This window comes from Chlamydotis macqueenii, chromosome 20 (assembly GCF_036417535.1).
Source record: "Chlamydotis macqueenii isolate bChlMac1 chromosome 20, bChlMac1.mat, whole genome shotgun sequence".
Taxonomy (NCBI): domain Eukaryota; kingdom Metazoa; phylum Chordata; class Aves; order Otidiformes; family Otididae; genus Chlamydotis; species Chlamydotis macqueenii.
In genome coordinates this window covers 1,247,300-1,270,956 of record NC_141575.1, presented here as the reverse complement: position 1 = coordinate 1,270,956, position 23,657 = coordinate 1,247,300, and the positions used below count along the sequence as shown (strand labels likewise).

Genomic DNA, 23,657 nt, shown 5'->3' with positions numbered 1-23,657 from the left:
TCCCATTTACCGCGCTACACCAAAGTATGTTCCAAGATGTTGAGTAGCAAATTGCAAGTTTGAGGGATTTATTTATTTATTTGTTTGTTTGTTTGTTTTTAAATCCTGCCCAAATTCCTTAGCATCTTCATAGAACAGCAGCAGCAAATACTGGAATGGTTTTCCAGGCTGGTAAAAGTCATAGCTGATAACGGATTCCCTTTACATGTGGTAACTAAGCTATGTCCCTTCAAGCTGTGTGGGAAGTACAGTTGGCTGATGAGCAAAGGAATATTAATTTCCTTTTCTACCTAGGGTGCTGTTAAAGCAATTACAGTTAGCAGAAATGCGCCGGTATGTGGCTCTGGAAATCGAAGTGCACTGCTTTGCTTGCTCTACTCCCCCAGCAGATGTGGCATGGTTTCCAAAAGGTGGCGTTTCCCTCAGTCTTGACCTCCCAGGCTTGGAAGTGGAAAATGCTGCTTTTCTGTGCCCATCTGCTGAAGACTGACGTGTTGGATGGTACCTTATCCAGCAGAGTGATTTGAGAGAGCATTCCTTGAAGAAATTCTTGAATCAAATGAAAGATTATGCTGTCTTGAAAAGGCTGTTCCACTTCCACGTAGAGTTGTATATCTCCTTTGAAACAGCTTCAGTATAGATTTGTAAGGAACGTGCTCGGTGAGACTGAGGGGTTTTGGTCTTTGTTGCATTCGTTCCAAGATTCAAGTAACTCCCAGATGACGACCTTCTGTTAGGATTGAGAGCACAAACCTTTAAAGCTAAAATCCTTGGGACTACATCGTCGTCGTGGGGTGGAGGTGGAGGGGAAATATATCACAGCGTGGAAATCCAGTGGAAGTATGAAAGCAGAACGGAACTGGCTTGACTAACTTGCCTTATAGCACTAGAGACTGATATGAAAAAAAACAGGTCTCAGGTCCTGACATATCGCTAACTATGAGTTAGAGGGTGGCAAATGTTGCGGCGATGATGTAACCTGACCCAGTGAATGTTAGCTGTGAGCATCCATGTGCTTGCTTGACCTGGTGACATTTGGACAGCTGATTTATGTATGATGCTGTAGGGTCTTTTTCTGAAACATATTGCACAGCCTCATACATTTAAAAAATGTAATTTCCATTCGATTATTCTGCTTGCTCTTAGGTAGGTTTTTTTTTTTTTAACTATAATATTTTAAGAGTCCAATTTAGCTTTCTCTGCATATAACCATAAAATTACTTCTCTTTTAGCAAGACAGTAAGATGTTTTCAACCACCTGTTGAAAAATGCATGTAGGAACACGGCCACTTCTTACTTGGAGTGATTATTTGTAGGCCTTTTCTTCTGATGCTGTTAATATTGAGGAACCTTGAGAAGGGCATGTTTACAGGAGTTAGAGAGTGTGGATTTCTTTTTGCCCTTTAGACTGCATTTGTCCATAAATACCAATGTTTTTGCACATATTCAATCACTTAACTCATGTTAACTCACTCACGGAGAGCACTGCTCCCATCTGCTGCTATTCTGGGTAGCCACTCCAGAATCCCAGGCACATCTGCAGAGAACAGGCTCATGTGCACCGTGTGTCATATGTTCACAATAAATACCTTATAAATACACTGTAAATATACCATCTGTTTCATAACTACCTTAAAAGTGAATGTCTGCCTGAATAACTGCTGGAAGCCATTGGGCAGGACTCATTTTGTGGAATTTTTGAGGAGAGTCAGCCCTTTGTAAGGGGTCTGCTGTGCAGGGGAACTGTTCCTCAGTCTGCTTTGTAGCTGGACAAGCGCTCTTGGGTAGGCCATTAAGGACTGTAGATATGGACTGGCAGTAGACACTAGAATAACTAGTGTTAGTTATGAATAACTAGAATAATTCTACTCTTCTTTGAATAAGTGATTGAATTACACTTCTTGCATTTGAAGGCTGAGCTGTTGTCTTAGTAGGCAACGTTTTACTTCAAAATGTTATGGTTACGCTGCACACGTTCAGTTTGGTGTTATAGTGTCATCCTTTTTTGTATGGAACCTGCAGAGCTCAGGATGTTTGAGACATTGACTTTCTGTGTCCCCATATCCCCAAACAGTGATTAAGTGTAGGCAATCACTCGGAAGATTTGCAAAATGCAATGGGACCTTTATTAACACTGATATCTTCAATCCTGTTGCATTTGAAAAGTGACTACAGAATTCATCTGAAAGTAAGAAGCAGTAATTAGGAGAAGGCATGGAAGAATTTCTTCCTCCAATACATGCTTCTTTCTCATATATATGCGTATGCAATTTTTTCTTGTATATATGCTAAATGAATATGCTGTCTGGCTTGTGGCATGGTTTTAGGGATGCTATGGTCAGATCTTGGTGCATGTAGTTCCTACAGGCTAAACAGGATTTCCTTGCAGATTCCAGTAGCTACTGGTTTTGGGAAACTACAGGAATCATAGTTCTTGTAGTTCTGGGTGCAGGCAGTGTTATAAAGCATTTCCAGTCAATTCTGAACAAAGGTATTCTGACATTGACACAAATATGGTGCTGTCACGCTGAGCTGACTGGAATCTACTCCCTAACTCTGCGCTTGTCACTTGTCTGTTGCAGGGATTTACCTCAGTACGGGCAAAAGCAGTGGCAGTCCTATTTTGGGCGAACATTTGACGTTTACACCAAACTCTGGAAGTTTCAACAGCAGCATCGGTAAGGGAATGTTGTAGGCAGACATGTTCTGTGAATTTAAGTGCAACTTCAATCTCTGGTATGCCTAGGGGCCCCAGTTAAGATTGAGATTTCACCGTGCTACTCAAGCATGAAGGGAGGGAATAGTCACTTCCTGCAGTGCTCAGTCTGATGAATTAAAATGTTGCAGAGTTTTCAGTCACTTTTTTAGCAAAACCTTTTGCTCTACTTGAATGCATGTTGCTTTAATATGTTACCAAGGAGAAGCTGGGATGATGGCTTCTGCAGTGCAGAACCCATCTGGAATGGTGTGAAGCGTCTTGCTGCAGCGTGGGCTCTGATCTTTCACACCTTACGCTGGCTGTATAGTCTGAATGTTCTCCTGGGAAGCTGTGACCTTTTGTTGTGTGTATTTTGTGCAACATACCTACGTCTAGCTCTCGCAAGTTTGTTCAAGATAAATGGTCCTTGTTCTGGTGTGTGTAGGCAGTGCTGCTGGCTCTGTGAGGGACTGTTACTGGGAATGCCACACCAGTAATGAAAGCTGAATTTGGCCCTACAGTGGCTCTTTGTCTTGTCTGGTGTGATGTTCTGAGAAATTCTGGAATGCCTTTTAATCTTTCTTTTCTCTCTTGCGAAATAGACAAGTATTGGACAATCGGTATGGGTTGAAGCGGTGGCAAATTGGGGAAATTGCTTCCAAGATTGGGCAGCTCTATTACCATTATTAGTAAGTAAGCAAGCACAGAAGAAGATTCAGGAGGGGAATGCAGTGTTAGTGGCAGCTCCATGCCAAACATCTGGACATTCAGTCAGCAGAAATGAATGTGTCAGTTGAGTCATGGTGCCTGTTTCTGAATGAGAAGGCCCTTGGGACTGCATGGGGGTGCTGCAGAGAAGGGCACCTGGGAGCCCCATACCACATTGCTGGTCACCTTGATACCGCCTAAGGACTTACCTCCTGCCTCAGAAGTCTCTCTGAGTCTTCCATGCGTGATGCATTTGACTCTTGTGCAAAAGTGTGATTTACAAGATTGGGAGCTTAATGTTCCTTTAAACTTTTCAATTACCCCATCACCTGTGCATATGGGCACAAGATGGGCAGATTTGTTTGTTATCTGAGATGGAATCCAGCCTCTGAAATCTGTCTTCCCAGCAGGCACAAAGAATGCGAGTCTGGCTTTTATACCATGTTACTCGAGGAGGGAGTTTTGCCATTGATGCACAAGATGGCTGAGGGGGCAGGAAGGGAGGGTTTGGCATGGATTTCCATCTGAAGCAGTGAGCTAATCTCATTCTTCCTCTGCAGCTTGCGCACTTCAGAAACCAGCTATCTCAATGAAGCTTTCTCCTTCTATTCAGCAATTAGGCAGAGGTCATACTACTCCCAAGTCAACAAAGAAGACAGGTATGTCTGAAGGAATGCCCTTGTTTTTTCAAGATTAGAATGGTTTACGAAAGCAGCAAATAAGTATAAACTGTAGGAGCATAACAGGGAGAACATCAGGGTTATTGAAGGAAGCTTCTTTTAATCCTCCTGCCATGATTAAAAACCTCAGTATAAATAAGAGCTTTGCTGTATGACTGGAGGAATATTCTATTATCTGCTCCTGGCTAGAAGGCTATTAGCCCCAAAGTTTGGTCATTTGAGTCCTGAGCAGTATCAGTGCTGGGACCTGCTCTGTTCTGGTATCTGTTGATCTTCTCTCTTAAAAATCAATTTCAGTCTGAGTGCTGTTGCAGACAAGGTAGGATTGACCAAGCATGTAGATGCTGTCAGAAGATTTTAGAAATGGATGAGTAATTATGGGCTATGCTGACTTGCAGATCTCTAAGTTGTCCCAGGTGGGTGAACTCTGAGCCAGCTGTGATTATCATGGGGGGTCAGATAGTGCCCACGAACGGCCAAAAGGTTTGAAGAGCCAGCAATTATATCTGACTCCCATGCCTGTTCTCATGTAAGGAGACTATGGGGAAGGGGGAGGCTGTGCCTGTCTTGATGAATATTTTATGTCCTTGTACTCAATTTTAAATAAACCTCTAAGCAGCCAGGTCTGCTACTGATCTCCACATGAATTCAATTAGAACTCTTAATCCATGGAGTGTTCAGCCTTGCTCTAGTCTTAAACTCCTCCTCTCCCTTACCCTTGTTGCCTCCCTATGTTCTATTTCAATCTCAAATTTGTCTGTGGTGTTTTTGTTGTTGTGTTTAGGCCTGAATTAGTGGTTAAGAAGCTGCGTTACTATGCAAGGTTTATAGTGGTTTGTCTCTTGCTCAACAAAATGGATGTTGTGAAGGACCTCGTAAAGGTACGTTAAAACGAGGATAAAGGCTCTAAGGGGTGGGAGATTGCTGGTTATTTAGGGCTTTTCTCCTAGTTAAGGAATCCGTAATATAGTCTATTCTAGCTGAAATGCCACTCGTTGTATCTATGGTGTTAGCTGCTGCTGCTGCAGCATAGCTGCTCTTTTTTTTTCTTTTTTCTTCCTCTTTTAATTGATTGTGCTGTTGGATGCCACAGAAGGAAGGAAGAACGTGGCTAGAGCTATGGAAAGATTCAGTATGATGTGAACGTTTGGCTAGAGAAAATCTTTACAAATTTATATTGATAGTTAGGAATAAACTGCAGGATGCATGTTACTCATCTGAAAGTGTGGAGCTCATTTGATCACTCTGGAGTACATCTTCATTCCTGTCATGGATTTAAGACATCGGGGGAATCTCCCCCAGCAAGCCGTCACAACACGTTCTTGCTTGGAAAGCCACTGTCTCCTGGCTTGATGTGGAGCTTATTTCTCTTCCCTTCCAAACTGCTATTGCTCTAACCCGTTCCTAGAACACATCCTGAATACGTTTTGCCCCTTGCAGAGACTCATAAAAATGAAACCTTACTAAATGGTGTGGATATTTCTATGAAATTGGACAGAGTGGATCTTCACGTGTCTCTGCTGTGGGAGTAAAGCACTGCATGCCTGTAAACACGAGTTTTAGGTACAACAAATAGAGTTCAGACCAATCATCGCTTTTCTAGTATATCTGACATGAATGAAGTGAATATCTTCTGTGAATCAGACATTTAATAATCACACTTCAAGCTCAAATGATTTGATAGCAGTTTGAACACCAAGTGAAGATATTCCAATAGCAGCAGCCTAGATGGGGAGGTGCCCTTTAACTACCACAAAGGAACAGCGTGCTTCTCCTGACAGCATATGCTTCCCAAACCCTCTAGCAACCTTGCTGCAAGCAGCTTCTGCTATTGACAGTTTTGTGTAGGTTGCGTTCCTGTCTTTGTGTCTAAGCTGACTTGAACTGCCTGCTTAGCTGAGTAGCAGCTAAAAAAGCCATACCGTTTGCTTTCTCAGTGTATTTGAAGTCACTTGTAAGCTGAAATCTGAGTCCTTGGTATCCATCGCTTATGGTAACAACCAGTGACATAGCTGTATGTGAGCGCGATAGTTATACTTAACTCCAGATATTCTTTGCATTTGGACTTACTTAAAAGACGCTTTGCATTGCCAAAACTCAGTGTAACGTTGACATTCTGTCTCCTGAAGGAGCGCGTTTTGGCTGGCATGTTAGTCATAAGTGTGCTGCATATGTTCTCAAGTAATTTTTTTTCTTAATTATTAAAGGCCAGCACAGCTAACCAAACTGTGAAGTCCCTGACTGCCTGTTAAGCTCTCAGTTTAAGGAGTGACTATGTCTGTCTTTGAACTTTTTACATCAGGAGCTGTCAGATGAAATTGAAGACTACACTCATCGTTTTAATACCGAAGATCAGGTGGAGTGGAACCTGGTTCTTCAGGAGGTGGCAGCGTTTATTGAGGTGAGAGTACCGTTCCCTTCCAGTTGTTATTTTAAAAGTAAAATTTTCTGACTTGTTCACTGAAGTGCTCCTGTATCATCGCCTCTAAGTGATAAGCAGATGTGCCACGTGCAGGGACAGTGTTCCTGTCCAATTTAATAATTGAAATGTGGTCACAGTAGCGTAACAGTGACAGCCACTAAAGTGCCTGAAGAGTCAGACCTGGCTACGTAATGTATTGAAGACAGGACTGTGAAGCTGACGTACGCTTGATCACCTTATTCTTGCTCCTGGTGTTCAGAAAACGGTGGGATTTAAAGCACAGCAGTTATCATGGTCAATATTTTGGAGAGACTGCCAGCTCCAGTTCTGTTGTGGTGGAAGCCAATTCAATTTGCTGATGTTATGATTGTGTTCCAAAGCGTGCTTTGTTGGAGTACTGGTCTGTGACACTGCCAGTGCATAAGCAGAGTGTGATGGAAAATACGGTGTAAGCGTGGCAGTTAACTGATAGGCGCTTGGCACAGTTGTAATGCGACCAACTTCTGAAGTTTGTTAAAAGGAAAATAATATTTTTTTTATTCTGTCAAATGAGACAGTGTTCTACTTTCCTCCCTTTGTACAAGATGTCACTTTGTAACACAAGTATTTATTGAAATATTACCAGAATGGACGGCAGCATTATCATTTGCTTATCTCCTTTGCTATTTATTTGTAGGAAGGAAAGGCAAAGTAAAATAGTGAGAATTCTCCTGTATTGTAGGAATGTTTTTCGTTTATTCTGTGTGAATTTGTATAGTTGATGATGATGTTTGGTTCCTCAGGTATAGAAAAGCTGATTTTGTGTCATTTGAGGAAGTATGTTTTTCTGTTTGCTGTACCTTCGTGTGCTTGCACCATGTGTTTGCTAGCAGTCCCAAGAGCTGTTGCTTTTCCAGGTGGTAAGGCATTACTCTGTGGCCTGCATACAAATATACAAATGTATGTATGGCAAATTATTTTTAAGAATCCGCTTCAGTTATAAAATGTTCACTGCAAGTGACATGACCTTTGGACTTCTCTCTAACTGCAAATCTGTATGTTTTCTTGAATTCCTGATTTATTCTGGTTGCTTTTTTTAGGCAGACCCTGTCATGGTTTTAAATGATGACAACACCATTGTAATCACCTCTAACAGGCTTTCTGAAACAGGAGCTCCGTTGCTAGAGCAGGGAATGATAGTGGGACAGCTTGCTCTTGCAGATGCCCTGATTATTGGGAACTGCAACAACCAGGTAAAAGAAATTCTGGGGACTTGGGTTTGTATCTTTGGAGTTCAAAGTCCTTCCCCCTGTGACATCCCTTGTGATCATACAACAGATACCAATAGAGGCAAGCATTAAAATATTTTGATTGTGATGTTTGCAGTGGCAGCAAGAAGAAGAGGTTCTCAGAAATAAGAGCTAAAAATTAAATGTTAGATATTAGACCTGTGGTACTGACCTCTTATTGCTCATATTCATCATGTCAATTAAGTAGATATAATTGATTTTCATATACTGGATTGTTCTTAACAATATTCAAGCATGAGAGGCCTCTGGGGTATGTCTAGAAAAAGCTTGACTTAGGCTTTCACGTGACATACTCCAGCTTATTGCAACTTGAGTTGCAAGACATTAAAGATCTTGTTTTTTAGATGATGATGATAGTGAAGTTTTACAGACTTCACATCTTCTCTCTGAGCTCTCTTTTCAGGTAAGCAAGGGAGTTGTATCTAAACTGTAGTTTGTGTATCTTTTTCAGAGTTTGCCTAAATGCATAGTACATAGTGGTTTCAGCACTTGGTTTGTAAACACCACGGAAGAGTCTGTAGTTTGTGAAGCTGAGGTCTGAACTACAATAAACTGGCCTGGTAGACCAGTAATAAATAGTCTTTGTCCTCTGTGAGCTCCTCTAAAAGTCATTCACAGGTCTGTAGAGATTCAAAGATGACACTGACAGATCCCTCAGAGACAGCAAATGGTCTGTCTGGTATGCAGTTGAATCTCTTACTTGGATGATTCCAAAGAAACAGTTTTTAATCTGTATCTGGCAGAGTAAACTGTTTGACTCTTTTGCAGGTCAAGTTCAGTGAATTAACAATTGATATGTTCCGAATGCTACAAGCACTTGAAAGGGAACCAATGAATTTAGCTTCACAAATGAACAAACCTGGAATGCAGGTAAGTTCCACTTCAGTGACAAATGTGGCAACAGATCTTAACTGCGGGGTTTGTTTTTTTTTTTTTTGCTCTTTGTTTTAAATGGTGTCATATTGTCACTGTGCAGAGTAGATTAGTAAAGCTAAAAACCTTAAACCTGTGGAGTTTGACCCAAGTAATGTGTTTCAGCTTTTGGTTTTTTTTCCCCTCTCTTTTTTTCTTTTTTTTTTCCCCTGCTTGGTGAACCTTCAATGGTAAAAAAAAAAAAAAAAAAAAAACACAAAAAAAACCCCCAAAACCCCCTCAAAACAACAACAAACAATTTTAAACCCCCCAGAAATTAATATTTGGGCATCATTTCACAAATGGTTTACATTGGTCTAGCTGGGGTACTTCTGAAGGGGTATGGTGCCTGTCCTTATCCATATACACTCTCCCCTTCGCCTCTTCAGAGAAAGCACAAAGAATACTTTTACCTGGAGGCAAAAGGAAATATCTAGATCTTGGATGATGCTTTAGAGAGTAAGGAAGATTTAGATAACAAATTTAAGTGAGAGATAATGTAAAGTTCTAGTTCAAATACTGTGCATCTTGCTTTACTGTGTGGTAGGAAATACAGCATGGCCCAACCATTTGTGTGGGAAGTGTGCTGAAGGTAAACATTCTAATAAATAGATATGCAGAGGGTTACAAAACTGCTTTGCTAATATACGGTTGTTGGGTTTTTTTGTGTTGTGTTTTGTTTGGTTTTTTAACAGGAGTCAACAGAGAAACCAGCCAGGCGGGAAAACCCCCATAAATATCTACTTTATAAACCAACTTTTAGCCAGCTATATACGTTTTTAGCAGCATCATTTAAGGTTTGTGAAACTGATTAGTTTATTTGTAACAGAAAAATATCCAGAGTGGTATGTGACAGTGAATAAAATGTGGTTGAGATAATTTTTTATACTTCAAGATAATGAAGCCTTTTTGACTTTCGTAAAATCTTCAATATGATCTTCAGAGAGGATAGAAATATTATAGATACGTGTAATTTGCATAGTAAAGGCAAATCTGCTGACTGCTGTTAAGGGAAAGAAAAAAATTCTTCTACTTCCTGTTGTGCCAAGCACAATCCAAAAGCAGGGAAGTCAAGAAACTGTTGCTCTTAAGCACTGTACATCTGGTAGGTCTCCAGTTCTGTATCCCACTTGATTTGTGTATCTCCTGCATGTGCTATATTTTTGTATGCCTGTCTTACTTTGTTAGCCACCATTCTCTTCCATGTAAGTAATCTGTACATTTGCAGACTTTTTAAAATACAGTTGCTGTGCTTATTTTAATTCAATAAAGTTGCTGGGCTCATTATGCTTTATTATGACTGTACAAGTCAGCAACTTGGGATTTAATACTAAAAACAAAATATGAATCCTATAAAAAAAGCAAGTTTCAGTTTGTTTCAAGAAACAACTGTAAAGAAACAGCTGGTGAGTTGAAGTGCATCCTTGCTACTTAGAATTTTGGGTGCCTGCAAGCTCAGCCTTTTGCAGAAATGAGAAGCATCTGTATTCTCCTGCAGACACCACATTGGAAGGTGGAAAATAGATTTCTTTTACAGATCTGTACAGAAATGTGGATGTTTTGCTTGTCCAACTGAGAAGGGTCATGGGGAAGAGGCAGTTGTTGTAGACTCTGGGGTATTCAGAAACAAAGAACTTCCTTTAGGATCCTGAATTGTTCGGGAATTTAGGGTCTGCATGGATCTTGGCAGCTTTTGGTTTCCATATCTTGAAAAGCCTCGGATCTGGCTAGATAGCAAGAGAGTCTATGTGGAAGCATATGTTTTTTAGTGCTGCTTGAACCTCTAATATCAGGCTAGAAGTCTGTGTGGAGGGAGGAAAAAAAAAGTATATTATCTACATTTTTGTAGATAATGTAAAGTATATTATTTACATTTTTGTCTGTGTACTCAGCTATTTGAAGGGATGTGTTGTGGGGAAGGGTATGTACGCACACGAAGAGCCAAGTGAAGGGAAGCTGGAAGGAGGAGCAGCACGATCTCAAATGACAATGGTTTTATCAATGTGATGATTGAGTACTAAAGTAAATTTATGCATTTCTTCCCTTGCCACTCTTCTCTATTTGAATTTCAGGAGCTGCCTGCAAACAGCGTGCTGCTGATTTACTTGTCTGCCACGGGCGTGTTTCCATCAGGTCGTTCGGATAGTGAAGGTACAATAAAGGAATGCTCCCTGTCATGAGCAGGGCTTGAATTCTCTTTATGTTCCAGGACAAGTGACCAAGAAAGATGTCACAAAGCTCCTTTTAAAAGACAAGTCAATCTTATTCTCCTGTCTACTTAGTAAGATAGCCTTTTTTTCCCACAAGCAATAGTTAATTCCATGTGTTTTAATTAGTCTGCATTAACCTGAGGCCTTTTCAAAGGACATAGCCAGTTTTTGATGCATCTGAAGTATTAAAAACTTCACGAATTTTGAAGACCACATGGCTCAACTGATGCATCAGTGCAAAGTTAATAAAATGGTTAAACGGCACTTTGTGATTCTTTCCAATCTCCAGTACTATGAGAATGTATGGTCAGGAGATGGGTGGTAAAAGGGCTGAAGCACCTGTAGGGACTCTTCTACGTGCGCGCTTGCTAACCTGACAATTCAAGCCCTTCTCATGATTTTTGACAATTCCCCTCACCTCATCCTCCTGTTCTTTGCAACTTAGCAGAATATTTGGATGCAGCTGCAATCTAAAAGCTGAAAACTGGTTGACTGAAGTAAACACAGTCAAAATATCTGTTTATATAATTTAAGGAAAAAAAAAATGAAAAGAAAAGAAAAAAGTTTTTAACATCCTAAATATTGTACATGCCTCATCTGTTGGAGACTTGCATTCCTTTATAAGATGCATGCCTTGTCCATCCTGATGCATGATTTATGGAGCTCTCAAAATGTTAAAGGGAAAAAAATCCCTGTCAACTTTGGATTGTGACAGTGATTTTTTTTTTTTTTTTTAATGCTTTTAACATTTTACTTATCTCTGCAACTTGGTGATAGGTTCTAACTAAACCGTGTTCTTTAAAGCCTGTGTTATGTCCATTTCACTGCATGTGTTATTTCTGCTTAGTACCTTGCTGTAGAGGCATCCAGGATCTGTCATCTAAAGAGCTGCACAGTCAGACTTCAGCTGTCGTTAAGTGAATCCCATTACAACTGCATTCTTTTAATAAGGTAGTGTGGTCTGCGCAGGCCAAAGAGTTCTACCTTATTAAAAGGGAGAGCAGCTGCAAGTTGCACTGGTTGTTGCCTGTAAGCCATTTGTGTTTGACAGATCACGTGAGACGTTTGTAACAGTGCTAAATTAATGTTTGTCCTGTTCCTAATTTTGTATTCTCAAAGCTTCACTTAAAATGGAAAGGTGCCTTAAGTATCCAAATGAGAAAAAAATTGCATTTGGTGGTCAAATATGAGTCAACTACCTCTGTAAAGGTGTAACAGAATGAGGAAATCCTAATACTTAATTTTGCTAATGTTAGGGACATTTCATACCCATCTCAATGGCAGAAATATTTCCCAGTATCTCTAGCACTTTTTTTTGTGGTGTAGGATTTGGTATTTTTTACAGCCATTACTTCCATCTTTGCTCTCCGTCAGACAGGCAGGTAGCTCAGTTGTGCAAACTTAGCAGAATATTTCTTCAGCTCACCTTGGGAACACGCGTCCAGGCTGTGTGCGTTTAACAGTTGTGAATTCTGTATTTGAAATCTTAAAAAATAAACCTTTGCTGCAGATTTGAGATCTAGTTAAAATAGTTTTGTCCTTGGTAGGAGTATTGAAAGCATATTCGTTCTTTGAGCTCTCTCCTCTCCCCTTTGCAGTGTTACAACTGCAGATGACGGTATTATATCTATTCCGAGAGGCTACGGGGTTTTATATTGATTTAGCCTTATTTTTTGGTCCGATTCTGAATCTAGAATATGCTAGCTCATATAGTAATTTTACAAAGGTATTAATTGTCCTCTATTAAATGTGTAATGGGTTTTAATGTTTTTTGCTATATAGTGTAACAAGAGCCAATATTTGGATCTTTTGTATTATGTTTGTGGATAAATAGCAAATAAATAAATTAGAAGTTATGAAGCTGCATCTCTTGCTTGTATTTGATAGATGCTGAAACTACTAAAAATGCCTAAAATTGAATATGTAGTTAGTAAAGTCTCCGCAATCCTCCATCTCCTCCTTAAAACTGCAGTAGTTCGGGTGAACTTAGTTTTCTGGGATTTGTGGTTGCTTCCTCCCTTCCATATAATCATTAAATCCATAACAGAGGTGAGTTGCTCCTGCTAATTTTAGCTTTCTTTTTGCCATCTGTAGGTCCGTATGATTTTGGTGGTGTTCTGACAAACAGTAACCGGGACATTATAAACGGGGATGCTATCCACAAGCGAAACCAGTCTTACAAGGAGATGCACTGGTAAGTTTTGTGAGTGTGACAACTGCAAATTCAGAAGAATTTGTCTTTAATAGAGAAAAAAAGCATCAAAGCCTCTTGAATTCAAACTCTTCAGTGCAGGACATCATGTTGTATTAGAAATGAATATTTAAACACTCAAAAACTATTACTGTGACTTGAGGTAAATTCTTTATTACTGGAAGACTTCAAATTAATGGTGAATGACTTCTCAAAGATAAACATCTCTTTCTGGGAAAGAACTAATAAGTAGTCCCACAGCCCATGTTATAAAGAATACCAAATCAGTTTTGCAGTTACTCTCTGAGGATGAATTTAAGGACTGGGGTAAGGGGAATCTGCTTGCTGTTTACCTGGATGTGGGCAGCTATGAGTCTGAGAAATTCATGTGCTGTCACAGCTTTGCAGCAATTCTAGTGCTCCGTGAAGTGTCCCTTTCTCTTTCCAGTCTTCACCCTGGAGATCTGTACCCTTTCACGAGAAAGCCCCTCTTTATCATTGTGGACTCTTCAAACAGTGTGGCCTATAAGGTAAGGCTCTTGACGGCAGCTGCTTGTATGATAGGATACAGTGTCAACCCCTAGTTAGCTTACACTTTTAACGGGCTATTTTTTTAAACAGTTTGTATTCAGTCTTTCTTTTCTTTTGAGGTTGTGCATGCTAGTCAGGATCTGATCCTATGAATAGGAACAAGAAGAAGCACATGAACAGCCGCTCATTGGAAAGTAATAAATCCTCCTGGAGGGAAAAAAGGTTCAAGATTTCCAAGGTCTCTGGTGGGAGGTTTATTTTTGTTATATACCAAAGACAAATCTTGGTGTGTGTGCGTGGGGGAGGGAGATAACTAATCTGCTTTTTTTTTTTCCAGTCATCCAACACTCAGTTGCTTTTAAGTAACAGAAAGGAGTCAAAGCATTGAGCCTGATCTTAGAAAACATGGGGTGTCTGTGTCTGAAAAGTATCTGAACCAAGGAAATAACAAGACTCAAATTAGTGTCCAGTGTTACTGTAGAGTGGTATATGCTTGGACAATGAGCCTCCTTCCTAGGGTGCTATGGACTTACAGTAGAATTACTTCATGCCAGATCACCTTTGGGAATCTGCAATTCGGGTAATACAGAAGCAGGCGTTTTCAATCTCAGTTGCCAGTTGCATCTGGATAGCATTACAACATTTATTTCATTCATGAACGGGGTATTAAGAATGTGCTATATCTGGGGAAGGTGTCACTTCCTTATGTCTTCCTTTTTATAGCTCCATTATGTGCGGTGAGGAAAAGTGAACGTTCACAGCTGCATTTCGGAGGAGGAACAGGGACGTCTAGTGGCCAGACGAATTTGTTCCGTATCCACAATCTCTGTCATTTGTTTCAGTGGTATTTGTAGACCAACGAGAGGCACTAACTCAGTGATTAGCGTGATTCAGGGTAGTTCTGTAGTGAGCCAGGGAGCTTTTACCCGGCAGTCTCAGTAGTGATCTGGCCTCCCTGTAGGGTTTTTGTTTGTTGTATTGTAATGCATTTCAGAGGGCTTTTAAAATACTACTGCATTTAACTTCACCGCACTAGATTTCAGTGCAAATCTGCTTTTTATTAAATTCCTTTCCCCATTTAAAGGAAGGGAAATACAATTAGAATGGTTTACTTGTCTTTCTGAGAAAATAAGGATTTGGTAGGGATTTATTCTCCTCTGCTCTTTCCTGACATTCATTCCAGTATAACAGCAGAGGGGGTTGGTTTTGTTTCAGGGTAAAAAGCGTGACTTGGGTTTGGTTTTTTGTTTTGTTTTGGGTTTTTTTTTACCCTCTTCCTCTCTAGTAGAATTGCTGCAAGATGTCAAGTGGATCAGCTCTGTAAGAGAGAGTAAGGGATTCTTTGTGATCCTTAATTCAGATAGAGCTCTGGACATACCAGGGTTCTGTGGACAGCTTGGAGCAAAGGATCTTACTGAGGTGATAGATTCCATGTGTAGATTTGTAGCTCTTGCGAGAATAACTGTCAAATGTTTACAGTAAAATTAACTTTTTGTATTATATCTACATTTGATAATTGAATTTTCTTTATATTTTGTACGCATCAGTATATTCTGTACACATCAGTAGTGTAAAATACACCACTGCTCCATCTGTTAAGCACACAGAGCAGCTGGTGTGAGAGAAGTCCAACTCTGCGTAAGGACTCTCCTCTGTGTAAGGAGTATCGAAATGTGAGTTTTGGAAGTGTTTCTGCAGGACCGGATTATGGCTTCTAGGAGCTCTGACCCAGATCAGAATTGTGTGGGCACAATAGTGAGGAATCGAAAAAGAGAATGAAGGGGAAAAAAAAAAAAAGAGCATGGATTCCTATTTTGAAAAATGTATTTAGCATTTGAGAACTCTCATTCACCTCCACAATCTGTTGCCGTTGAACCTAGGCAGATAGATGTGTGGGGATGGGCTTAGGTGTTGTGTTTTGTTTTCAGCTGAAGGTAGATGGCAGAGCTCTCAATCTCAGTATTTTCTAATCCTTGTAAATTCCTGTCTGTCATTGTTCTGTGCGTGCTTACGTGCTTGGTTCCTTGTCGCCAGAATATACTGCTAGTGCTGTCCTGTGGCTGTTCTGTGGGTGTGTTGCGAGATGCTGCATGGACTCAAGCACTGGCACAAACAAAGAGATTCTGTGTAATTGTGTGAGAAGTTGAAGTCAGTGGACTGACTTCTTTTCCACATGGCCGCTCTGATCGTTCTTGATGGGACAGTAGCTATTCTGACATTTAAATGTCACTGCTAGCAGTACTGGCAGTAACAGCAACTGCTCACACATCTTTTTCTGCAGCGCATTTCTGCTTTCCTGCACACATTCTCATCCCCTCCCTCTCTCTGGAGGGCTTACATGGTGATGACTGAAAGTAAGTCCTGCCAGGAAGTGACTTGCCAGTTTGTCAAATCAGTGGCACTTGAACAGCTTCCTCCCTTATATATTTAGCTGAAAGTGGAAGATAACTGCAAAGCAAGCATATCTACTTAAAGCCATGGTTTGGTTTGGTTTTTGGTTTTTTTTTTTTTTTTTTTAACACTTCAGTGTAAATATAGATGGCTGTGTTGTTGATTACCACTGTGTATGTGGATGAAATAATATTTTTAAATCTATATCTTCTCATAGCTGTGGTTGTCTAAGATTATTGTCAAATGCAAAGTCTTAAAAAAAACCAAAACAAAACAAAAACTCCAGCCAGTAAGAATGCAATGCCTTTGTCAGTGATGTGGTATAAATAGTCCGCTTAGTAAGGCTTACATATGAAGTGACTTCTTTTGGAGATGACAGGTAGTTTTTATGGAAAGAGATGTACATGACATGCATTTTAAAAAGCAGCAGTGCTTCTGTTGGAAAACTTGAATAAAAGTAATAAAACCAGTCAATTTTGAAACAAAGATGTGTTTTACCCTCTTTGGAGTTGTCCGTGCACTGAAAGGTAGGACATTCCTTATCCAGAGCTGCTGCCAACATCTAGACTGCAGAGCAGGTTTTTCTGTTGCACCTTCTGGTCCTTGGCTCCAGGCCATGGCTGTAACATGCATGTAACATGCTCCTGTTTCTCTGTTGCATGCAGGCCTGCAGCGGTTTTCTGCGGAAATCAGGAGCAGAGGTGGTGGGGAGCGAATCCTCAGGTGGTGTTAGCCTGGGATATGGTAGGCATCTGTGAGCTGAGACAGGTACCTGGAAGCTTGAGAGTCTTATCTCGCTGCATCCATAGTTTAGATGTAGCGACTGGCAAGAGCAGCTCCCAAAGAGCGCGTTCTGTGTTAAACTGGGTAGTTTCTCCCCTTTGCAGGACTCACTAGCTGAGTTGACATAACCTCTGCTGGGACAGAGCCCACAATTATCTCAGATACTGTCAGTGAGTAATATCTCTCCTGAGATTTACGAGTGACCCTTGGTTTGGCTTTATAGCTGTAGGCAGTGTTGAATTGCATTGTTGTTTTTCCTGATGGACTGTATGGAGAGTCTGCTTTGGTCTCTAACGGAGTGATAAAAGATTGGATTCCACACGTGAATCTGCTGGTGAATGCTAAGCATACGTGTTAGTTGAGAACATGTAACCTGCCGGTGTGTATCCAGTTCAAACTGGCATTGTCTGGGGTGACTCTGTCTGGAGTTTTAAATGTTTCTTTATTTTACAGTTTTACTAATTACTGGGTTGGCCTGCAGTTACTGTCTTCATGGTAATAGTCTTTGTTTCTTCATTAGAGACCAACCCTTAGTATCTAGCATTATAAATCTCCCTTGGGCTCTTAATGAAATAGAAAGGTTTTTGGGACTAGTCAGCACTCTGTCAGATATAGGAAATGTTTTATTTTTATTAGAGTACATTACTGTCTTTTGTATTTAGCAGACTTAGATTAAATTAATTCAGTGAAACTAATTTAATTGAAATACACTGTCCAGAAGGGAGAGTTCCATTTGGACTAAGCAGAAGCCAGAAGGAATTTAAAAAATGAACTTTTTGATGATTCTACACAAATACTTCTGGTGATGTATACCTTAACATTCGTAACCTGCCAACTTTAAGAATATAATCTGCAGAAATGTGTGTTGCACTCATGTTCTCTGGATGCATTTACATTTTCTGTGGCTTTGCAAGCCTTTGGTTTTAAGCAAGCTGTTTTGTGAGAGGTATGACAGCTAAGGAGAGTGTGTATGTGCATTTTTTTTTTTTCTTGGTGATAATTATTACCAATCAATGTGTCTACCAGATAGACACACATAGCACCGTTACCAGGTAAATGTTGGTGAAACTGGACAAAGGTGGTGTTTGAGGTTTCTGGACAAATTCTTGTGTAACAGGACACTTGGGCAACATTGAAGGTGCATGAAATGAGTATTGTAAAATGAGGGCTCAGTATCGTAGATATTAAGGTTATTACATACTTGCTTTAAGGGAAACTTATTTAAAAACTTTTCTCCACTGGGCTCTTCTGTTTCATCAGTAGTTTCTCCTGCTAGAAAGAAAAGGGGAGATAAATCACTTTGACTGGATAGTTCAGTTGGTGTTGAGGAAAGATGCTAGATCTATTTTGACCTGACAGCCAATGGCTTTCCTTTTTATTGCAGAATATCGTTTGTTGTGGTTTTGGGGTTTTTTTCCAAGTAATGTATTACTACTGATAGCCATATTTCCATGAAATTAGTGTCTGCTATCAGCAGCAGTGAAAGGAGAGCATCAGAATCCCTTTACAATGTACTGGGGTTATAGTCCTTCTGCGCTGTGATCTAGGAGTAAGTCAAGCTGTCAGCCTTGCTGCCGGTGCTGAACTGTGTGACAGGCATTAGTGTGTTCTCTGTCATTAGTAGTCTCTGTTTGTCCCCCTAACCTGCTGAATATTCAAAAGCAAGCAAAGTGACCATCAATACTTCAAAATTCTTATCTGTTACAGAATTTCACAAACTTATTTGGACAACCATTGGTGTGCTTGCTGTCTCCAACAGCATATCCAAAAGCATTACAAGGTATGTGTAATATTGCACTTCCTCACAAGTTACGGTTGCATCATCAATAGGAAATCAGTACTGTAATAATGAATTCTGTTTCAACAAAAACTCTGACAAATGGAACTAATGTTATGAAATACTGGATACTGCAGTTTGGAGGGGGGCCTACACTGTGCACTAGAGCACCGTGCAGAGACTGCTTTGCTGAACCGAACTGAGCCGCTGTGTCAGGATGGCATTACAGCATGCAGGCTGTGTGCCCGAGTCCTGGAAAAAACTGAAAAAGGAAATGTAGCAAAACAAGCCAGTAATCCTTGCTGATGAGAAAGTGGCCTTACTCTTTGGGCACATGATCTTATGTGCATTGCCTTTCCTTTTGACTTTCCAGTTGATTGAGACGAAGCTTGGACCTCTGTGTACCGTGTTGAGGTGCATGGAGTAAATGAGCTTGAGGATATTGTGATGCCCAGCAGAAGGGCACCTATGTAGACTTTGGGGGGTGTATAGGTTCAACTGCCTGGTGTTTTGAATAGAATAAGGATGTCCATGTTTAATACATCTCTTTAAGATTTATAATCAGTATCTTCTATCAGTTGTTTCAGTTGTGACTTTTGTGTTCAAGTTATGTGCTCAAAATGAAGATACACATCTCCCACAATTCATGAGAAAGTCTCATTTATTTTGTGTAAATGCACATCTTTAGTAAGCCTTTCCGGCTAGTCATTGCATCACCTTGAGAACAGGTCTGCAGCAAGAGGAGCAGAGGTGTAGCTAACATAAAGGAGTAGTTCCTCTCTTACCGAGTTTAGTGGGTGAGCAACTTCATTTGTGGCAGGGATAGCTTTTCTGTTTCACATCCAAATGTATCTCTGTCTATTGATTTATTTATATATATATATATTTTTTTTTTTAGATCAGTCTCAGCGGGGTAGCCTCTTCACACTCTTTCTGAACAATCCTTTAATGGCATTCCTGTTTGTCTCTGGATTATCAAGCATGCGCAGAGGATTGTGGGAGAAGTGCCAAGATTACCTTAGAAAAATCAACCGAGATATCGCCCAGCTGCTGACCCACTCCCGATCCATAGGTACGTGCCTAAAGATGCACAACGGAACCTTAGCACGCTACTTAAGTGCATGCTGTTTTTTCTTGCTCAACCTTTCCAGGAAACAGAATAGTGAATAAAGGGAATGCACAAAAATTTATAGCGTTTCCCCAAGTATCTTTTTGGTTTTGGTTTGGTTTTTTAAAGCCTTTCTAAACTGAGTTTTCTTTGCCTTCTCTACAGATCAGTCCTTTCTTCAATTTTTTGGGGATGAATTTCTTCGCTTGCTTCTAACCAGATTTATCTTCTGTTCGGCTACTATGAGGATGCACAAAATTTTCCGGGTATGCAGGGATATCTATCCCTTTGTGAGAACAACAGTCCAATGCATATAGATCTGCACTGCCTCAGGATGGAAGGGTCTTAGGGCTAAGCATATCACTGTGACTTCAGAAAGATAACTGATGCTCACATGCTAATGCCTGCAGCTTGTATCGAATCTGTGCCTTTGTACCTCTCCAAAGGCACGAAGCCTTTGACTTGCCGAAGCCTTATTCCTCTACATAAGTAGCAGACACACTAATTCATTTATGTCACTCTGAACAGCTTTATCTGCTAGAAAAATTCCTCTTAATAAATCAGTATTATTATTTCTACACAACTAAAAAGGTACAGAACAAGAATATAAGAGGAAGTGGGGAGGAGTGGAATGTTATTGCTAGAATGTATTCTAGTGCGAATGGATTTTGAAAGGTCTTTGAAGTGTAAATTAATAAACTAAACAGGAAGATGGTATTTTCCCTCCCTGTTGGTTAATGCTGTGCCAACAGTGAAGTCTGCTTCTGGATCTACACCATTTTTTTTTTTTTATAGATGAGTGTTGGCATATAAACTGCCTGCTCCATTTTGAACATTACAGAAAAAAATGGAGGTTGAAGCACAGAAATACACAGTATTCATCTTGTCTAACTGCAGACACCAAGTACCTTTCCAAGCCTAAGTTAGCTACCTAGGCTGCTCTGATATCAGGGAAGAGAAGTAGCTCTTCTCTTAGTGGGGATAGATTTGCCCCCAGTGTCTCAGATATTTCATTTAGGATGAGAGGAATCTCCCATTGGAGATGCTTACATGTCTGTAATTTCAAGAAATGAACTCCAGCTTAGTAGGTAAGTATATGTGAAGTCTTGTTGTCTTTTTTGGTGGGTTTTTTCTTTTTTTTTTTCTCTCTCTTTTTTTTTTTTTTTTTTTCTCTTTGGCAAGGCTTCTGTGAACATATTATTAACCATCTTAGATGAATGGGCATTTGTATTGTTACTGTGACCATCTCTGAGTCCATGGAAAGAGAAAACTGAAAACACTAGAATATGTTCTCTCTGTGGCATGCTACACAGAGTGGGATACCTCGTAGGTGAAACTGGCCTTTTGCCATCTTCTTCCTAAAGGGAGTAAAAATAAATGAATGTCTGATTCTTTGTTTTCACTGTCATCTAGCAGGAGACTCGAAATTATCCAGAATCTTATCCTCAGCTGCCACGAGATGAAACGGTGGAGAACCCTCACCTCCAAAAGCACATTTTGGAGCTGGCTTCCATACTGGATGTTAGGAATGTTTTCCTGGAAAACACCCTCGATGACTATTAAGAGAAACTGTCTTACTGCAAAGGGATTTCCCTGGCCACAGATTTTGAATGGTGCAGTTTTATAATGTGAAAATCATAAAAGGAAGTACTTGATTTTATTTTTAAATTTAGGACCATTATTTTAAAAAGTAATAATAAACAGCTGTTAGTTTAGCTGTTCCATTCTGTACGGGGTCAATTTTATAAGCAGAAGTTTTCATGTCTTTTAAATGTTAAACTAAAGAATCACTAGAGGTTTATTTCTGGTCTTGTGGCTGTCAACCACATTTCCAACAGCTGATCCTAAGCATAGAAGTATTATTGGTTACCTTTAGCCCACATTTGTGGAAATCCTTTATTTTTATACAATTTTAAGAAATTGGAAAAAATCAATAGAAAAACAATATTTTATCCCCAAAGAGTCTGGATTTGAAATGGTAAAGATGGAAACACACAGTGAAACCAACAATAGCAATAAAACAGAGTCCTTCATAACAAATATATTTTTTCAGTCTTAGGCAAGTAGGTAGAAAAAACTCTGGACAATAAGTTGCATTTGGAGCAGTGGGTTTGAAGTGAAGTTTTAAAAATACTTAATGCTCCCTACAAATTTGACACAGCAATTTTCTATATGAACGTTGTGCTGCTGGCCAAGGACACAATTTCCACTCTGCCGGATTGGGTTGATGTTAGCAGATTAACAAATTACAAAGCTAAGAAAGCTAGCTCCCGTCTCTCACTGTAATCTGGTCATCTTGCCACTTGTATTGCTGCCACAATTTTTCTGGAGGAGAGGGCATTCTTCATTTTGAGGTACTAGACAGAAATTCTTACATTTCCAGCAGGTGTTATCCCTCCTTTCCATGCGTGGATGGAATGTGTGGCTCCCACAGTGTTACCAGTCCCTGACAGGAGCTGAAAGAATGTTTCATGTAGTGCTGAACATGAGCCCTTCCTGTCACTCATTTCTCTGACCCTTCTGTGCTGGATCTCTGTGCCCTAGGAGAGAAGCGGGTGCTGCCATAAAGCACTGTTAATGTTTTGCATGTCCACCGCTGCATCTCGATCCCATCTTTGAACCAGTAAAACTGGGCTGTAATTATGTCTGGCAGCCCTATCGGCTCCCTCAGCCCATAATGCTCAGTCTGGGTATGTTAAGGAGTACAGTGGCCTTTGTAAAGGCACTTGCTGGGGAAGGCTGTTCTGTCTCTGGGAGAAGTGCTTGCTGACTCATTTGGACTGTTCTGCCTTCCTTGCAAGGCTAGAGGACCTCTTGCAACTCCTGACAGTGAAGCTGTGAGCAAGGAGGAGGAACTGAAAATATTTTAAACTATTAAATGAAAAAGTCCATTTCACTGTTCCATGGCTGCTAGAAAAGAAGTGAAAGGACAATTCTGATCAGTGCTTTTATGTTGACCCCCAGCCATGCCTCCATTTTTAGGTGAAAAAAAAAAAAGCAGAACTTGGTGACTGCCATAGTGTTATCGTAGGCCTGTCTGCAACGCTGTCATACAGGGTGTGAACTAGTCAGCCAAAATAGTGAAGGGCAGCAAATCGGCACTGATGGACCCCACTCAGCTGAGGAGAGCTCAGTATGGAACAGCAAGGATTGCTGGAGCGTAGCTGGGAAGATTGCATGAAGGTTCTTTGTAGCTGGGCTGAAGCTTATGGCATCCATTCTTTAATTTCCCAAGTGTAAAAAAAAAAATTCTATGAATGCTCGTGTTTGTTCTAAGCAGTCTTGACGCTGGTATGTTGAGCCCCCCGCCACTTGGTGCTGCTCTTTGGACCATGGCAGGACTTTGTTAACTGGGATGTGGAGTTTATTTTTACGAGTGTGTGTTTGTGTGTGTGCACGTGTATTCTAGGCGTTTGTGTGTATATGTACAAGACGCATCCATCTACTGGCTGGTGTAAATTGTAAATATGTATATATGTATAGGTCCTTGTATATGTATTAAAAAGAATGAAACAGTACAGTGTCTATATACAACATTTATATATACACACATACGCCATTTGGGGTGCATTCCACAAGGTGTTGCAGATCTTTTGTTTGTAGTAAAGGTTATGGCTCTTCTGCCACTGTAATTCGCTGTTTCCAGGGACTTGCACTTGGACCCTGAATTCATAACTGGTTGCAGGTAGAGGAAGCCTTAGTTAGCCAGGGGAATGAGTACACCTGGCTGTGTTACAGTGATAAGGTTTACGTGTTCTTAACTGCGCGGCTGATGATCTGCCTTTCCTTTTGGTAGGAGGTCCCCGGTTATGAAAACGGGATTGTACATAGAAGCTAGAGATTCTGAAAGCCTTCAGTGCAGCAGCAAGTGAGAGACAGGTTGCCTGTTGTCCTGCCTGCTGTTCTTCCATCAGCAGTGTTCAGCTTGCATGGAAAAGGGGAATTTAGTTTTCCCCA

General features: G+C 40.4%; 1 protein-coding gene across 6 annotated transcripts in view; it reads left to right on the top strand.

Annotated features, from left to right (window-relative positions):
* Positions 1-23,218, top strand: part of SCAI (suppressor of cancer cell invasion) — a 43,783-nt gene extending 20,565 nt beyond the window's left edge. For all 6 annotated transcript variants that reach the window (XM_086763969.1, XM_086763966.1, XM_086763968.1 and 3 more), the window contains 15 exons: positions 2,583-2,678; positions 3,301-3,387; positions 3,967-4,065; positions 4,871-4,967; positions 6,389-6,487; positions 7,588-7,740; positions 8,566-8,667; positions 9,405-9,506; positions 10,782-10,860; positions 13,014-13,113; positions 13,559-13,640; positions 18,523-18,595; positions 19,491-19,664; positions 19,866-19,966; positions 21,114-23,218. In XM_086763969.1, the coding sequence (XP_086620095.1) occupies positions 2,583-2,678; positions 3,301-3,387; positions 3,967-4,065; positions 4,871-4,967; positions 6,389-6,487; positions 7,588-7,740; positions 8,566-8,667; positions 9,405-9,506; positions 10,782-10,860; positions 13,014-13,113; positions 13,559-13,640; positions 18,523-18,595; positions 19,491-19,664; positions 19,866-19,966; positions 21,114-21,263 (1,594 nt within the window). In that variant the 3' untranslated portion in view covers positions 21,264-23,218. The remainder of the gene's footprint in view (positions 1-2,582; positions 2,679-3,300; positions 3,388-3,966; positions 4,066-4,870; positions 4,968-6,388; positions 6,488-7,587; positions 7,741-8,565; positions 8,668-9,404; positions 9,507-10,781; positions 10,861-13,013; positions 13,114-13,558; positions 13,641-18,522; positions 18,596-19,490; positions 19,665-19,865; positions 19,967-21,113) is intronic.
* The last annotated feature ends 439 nt before the right edge of the window (positions 23,219-23,657 follow it).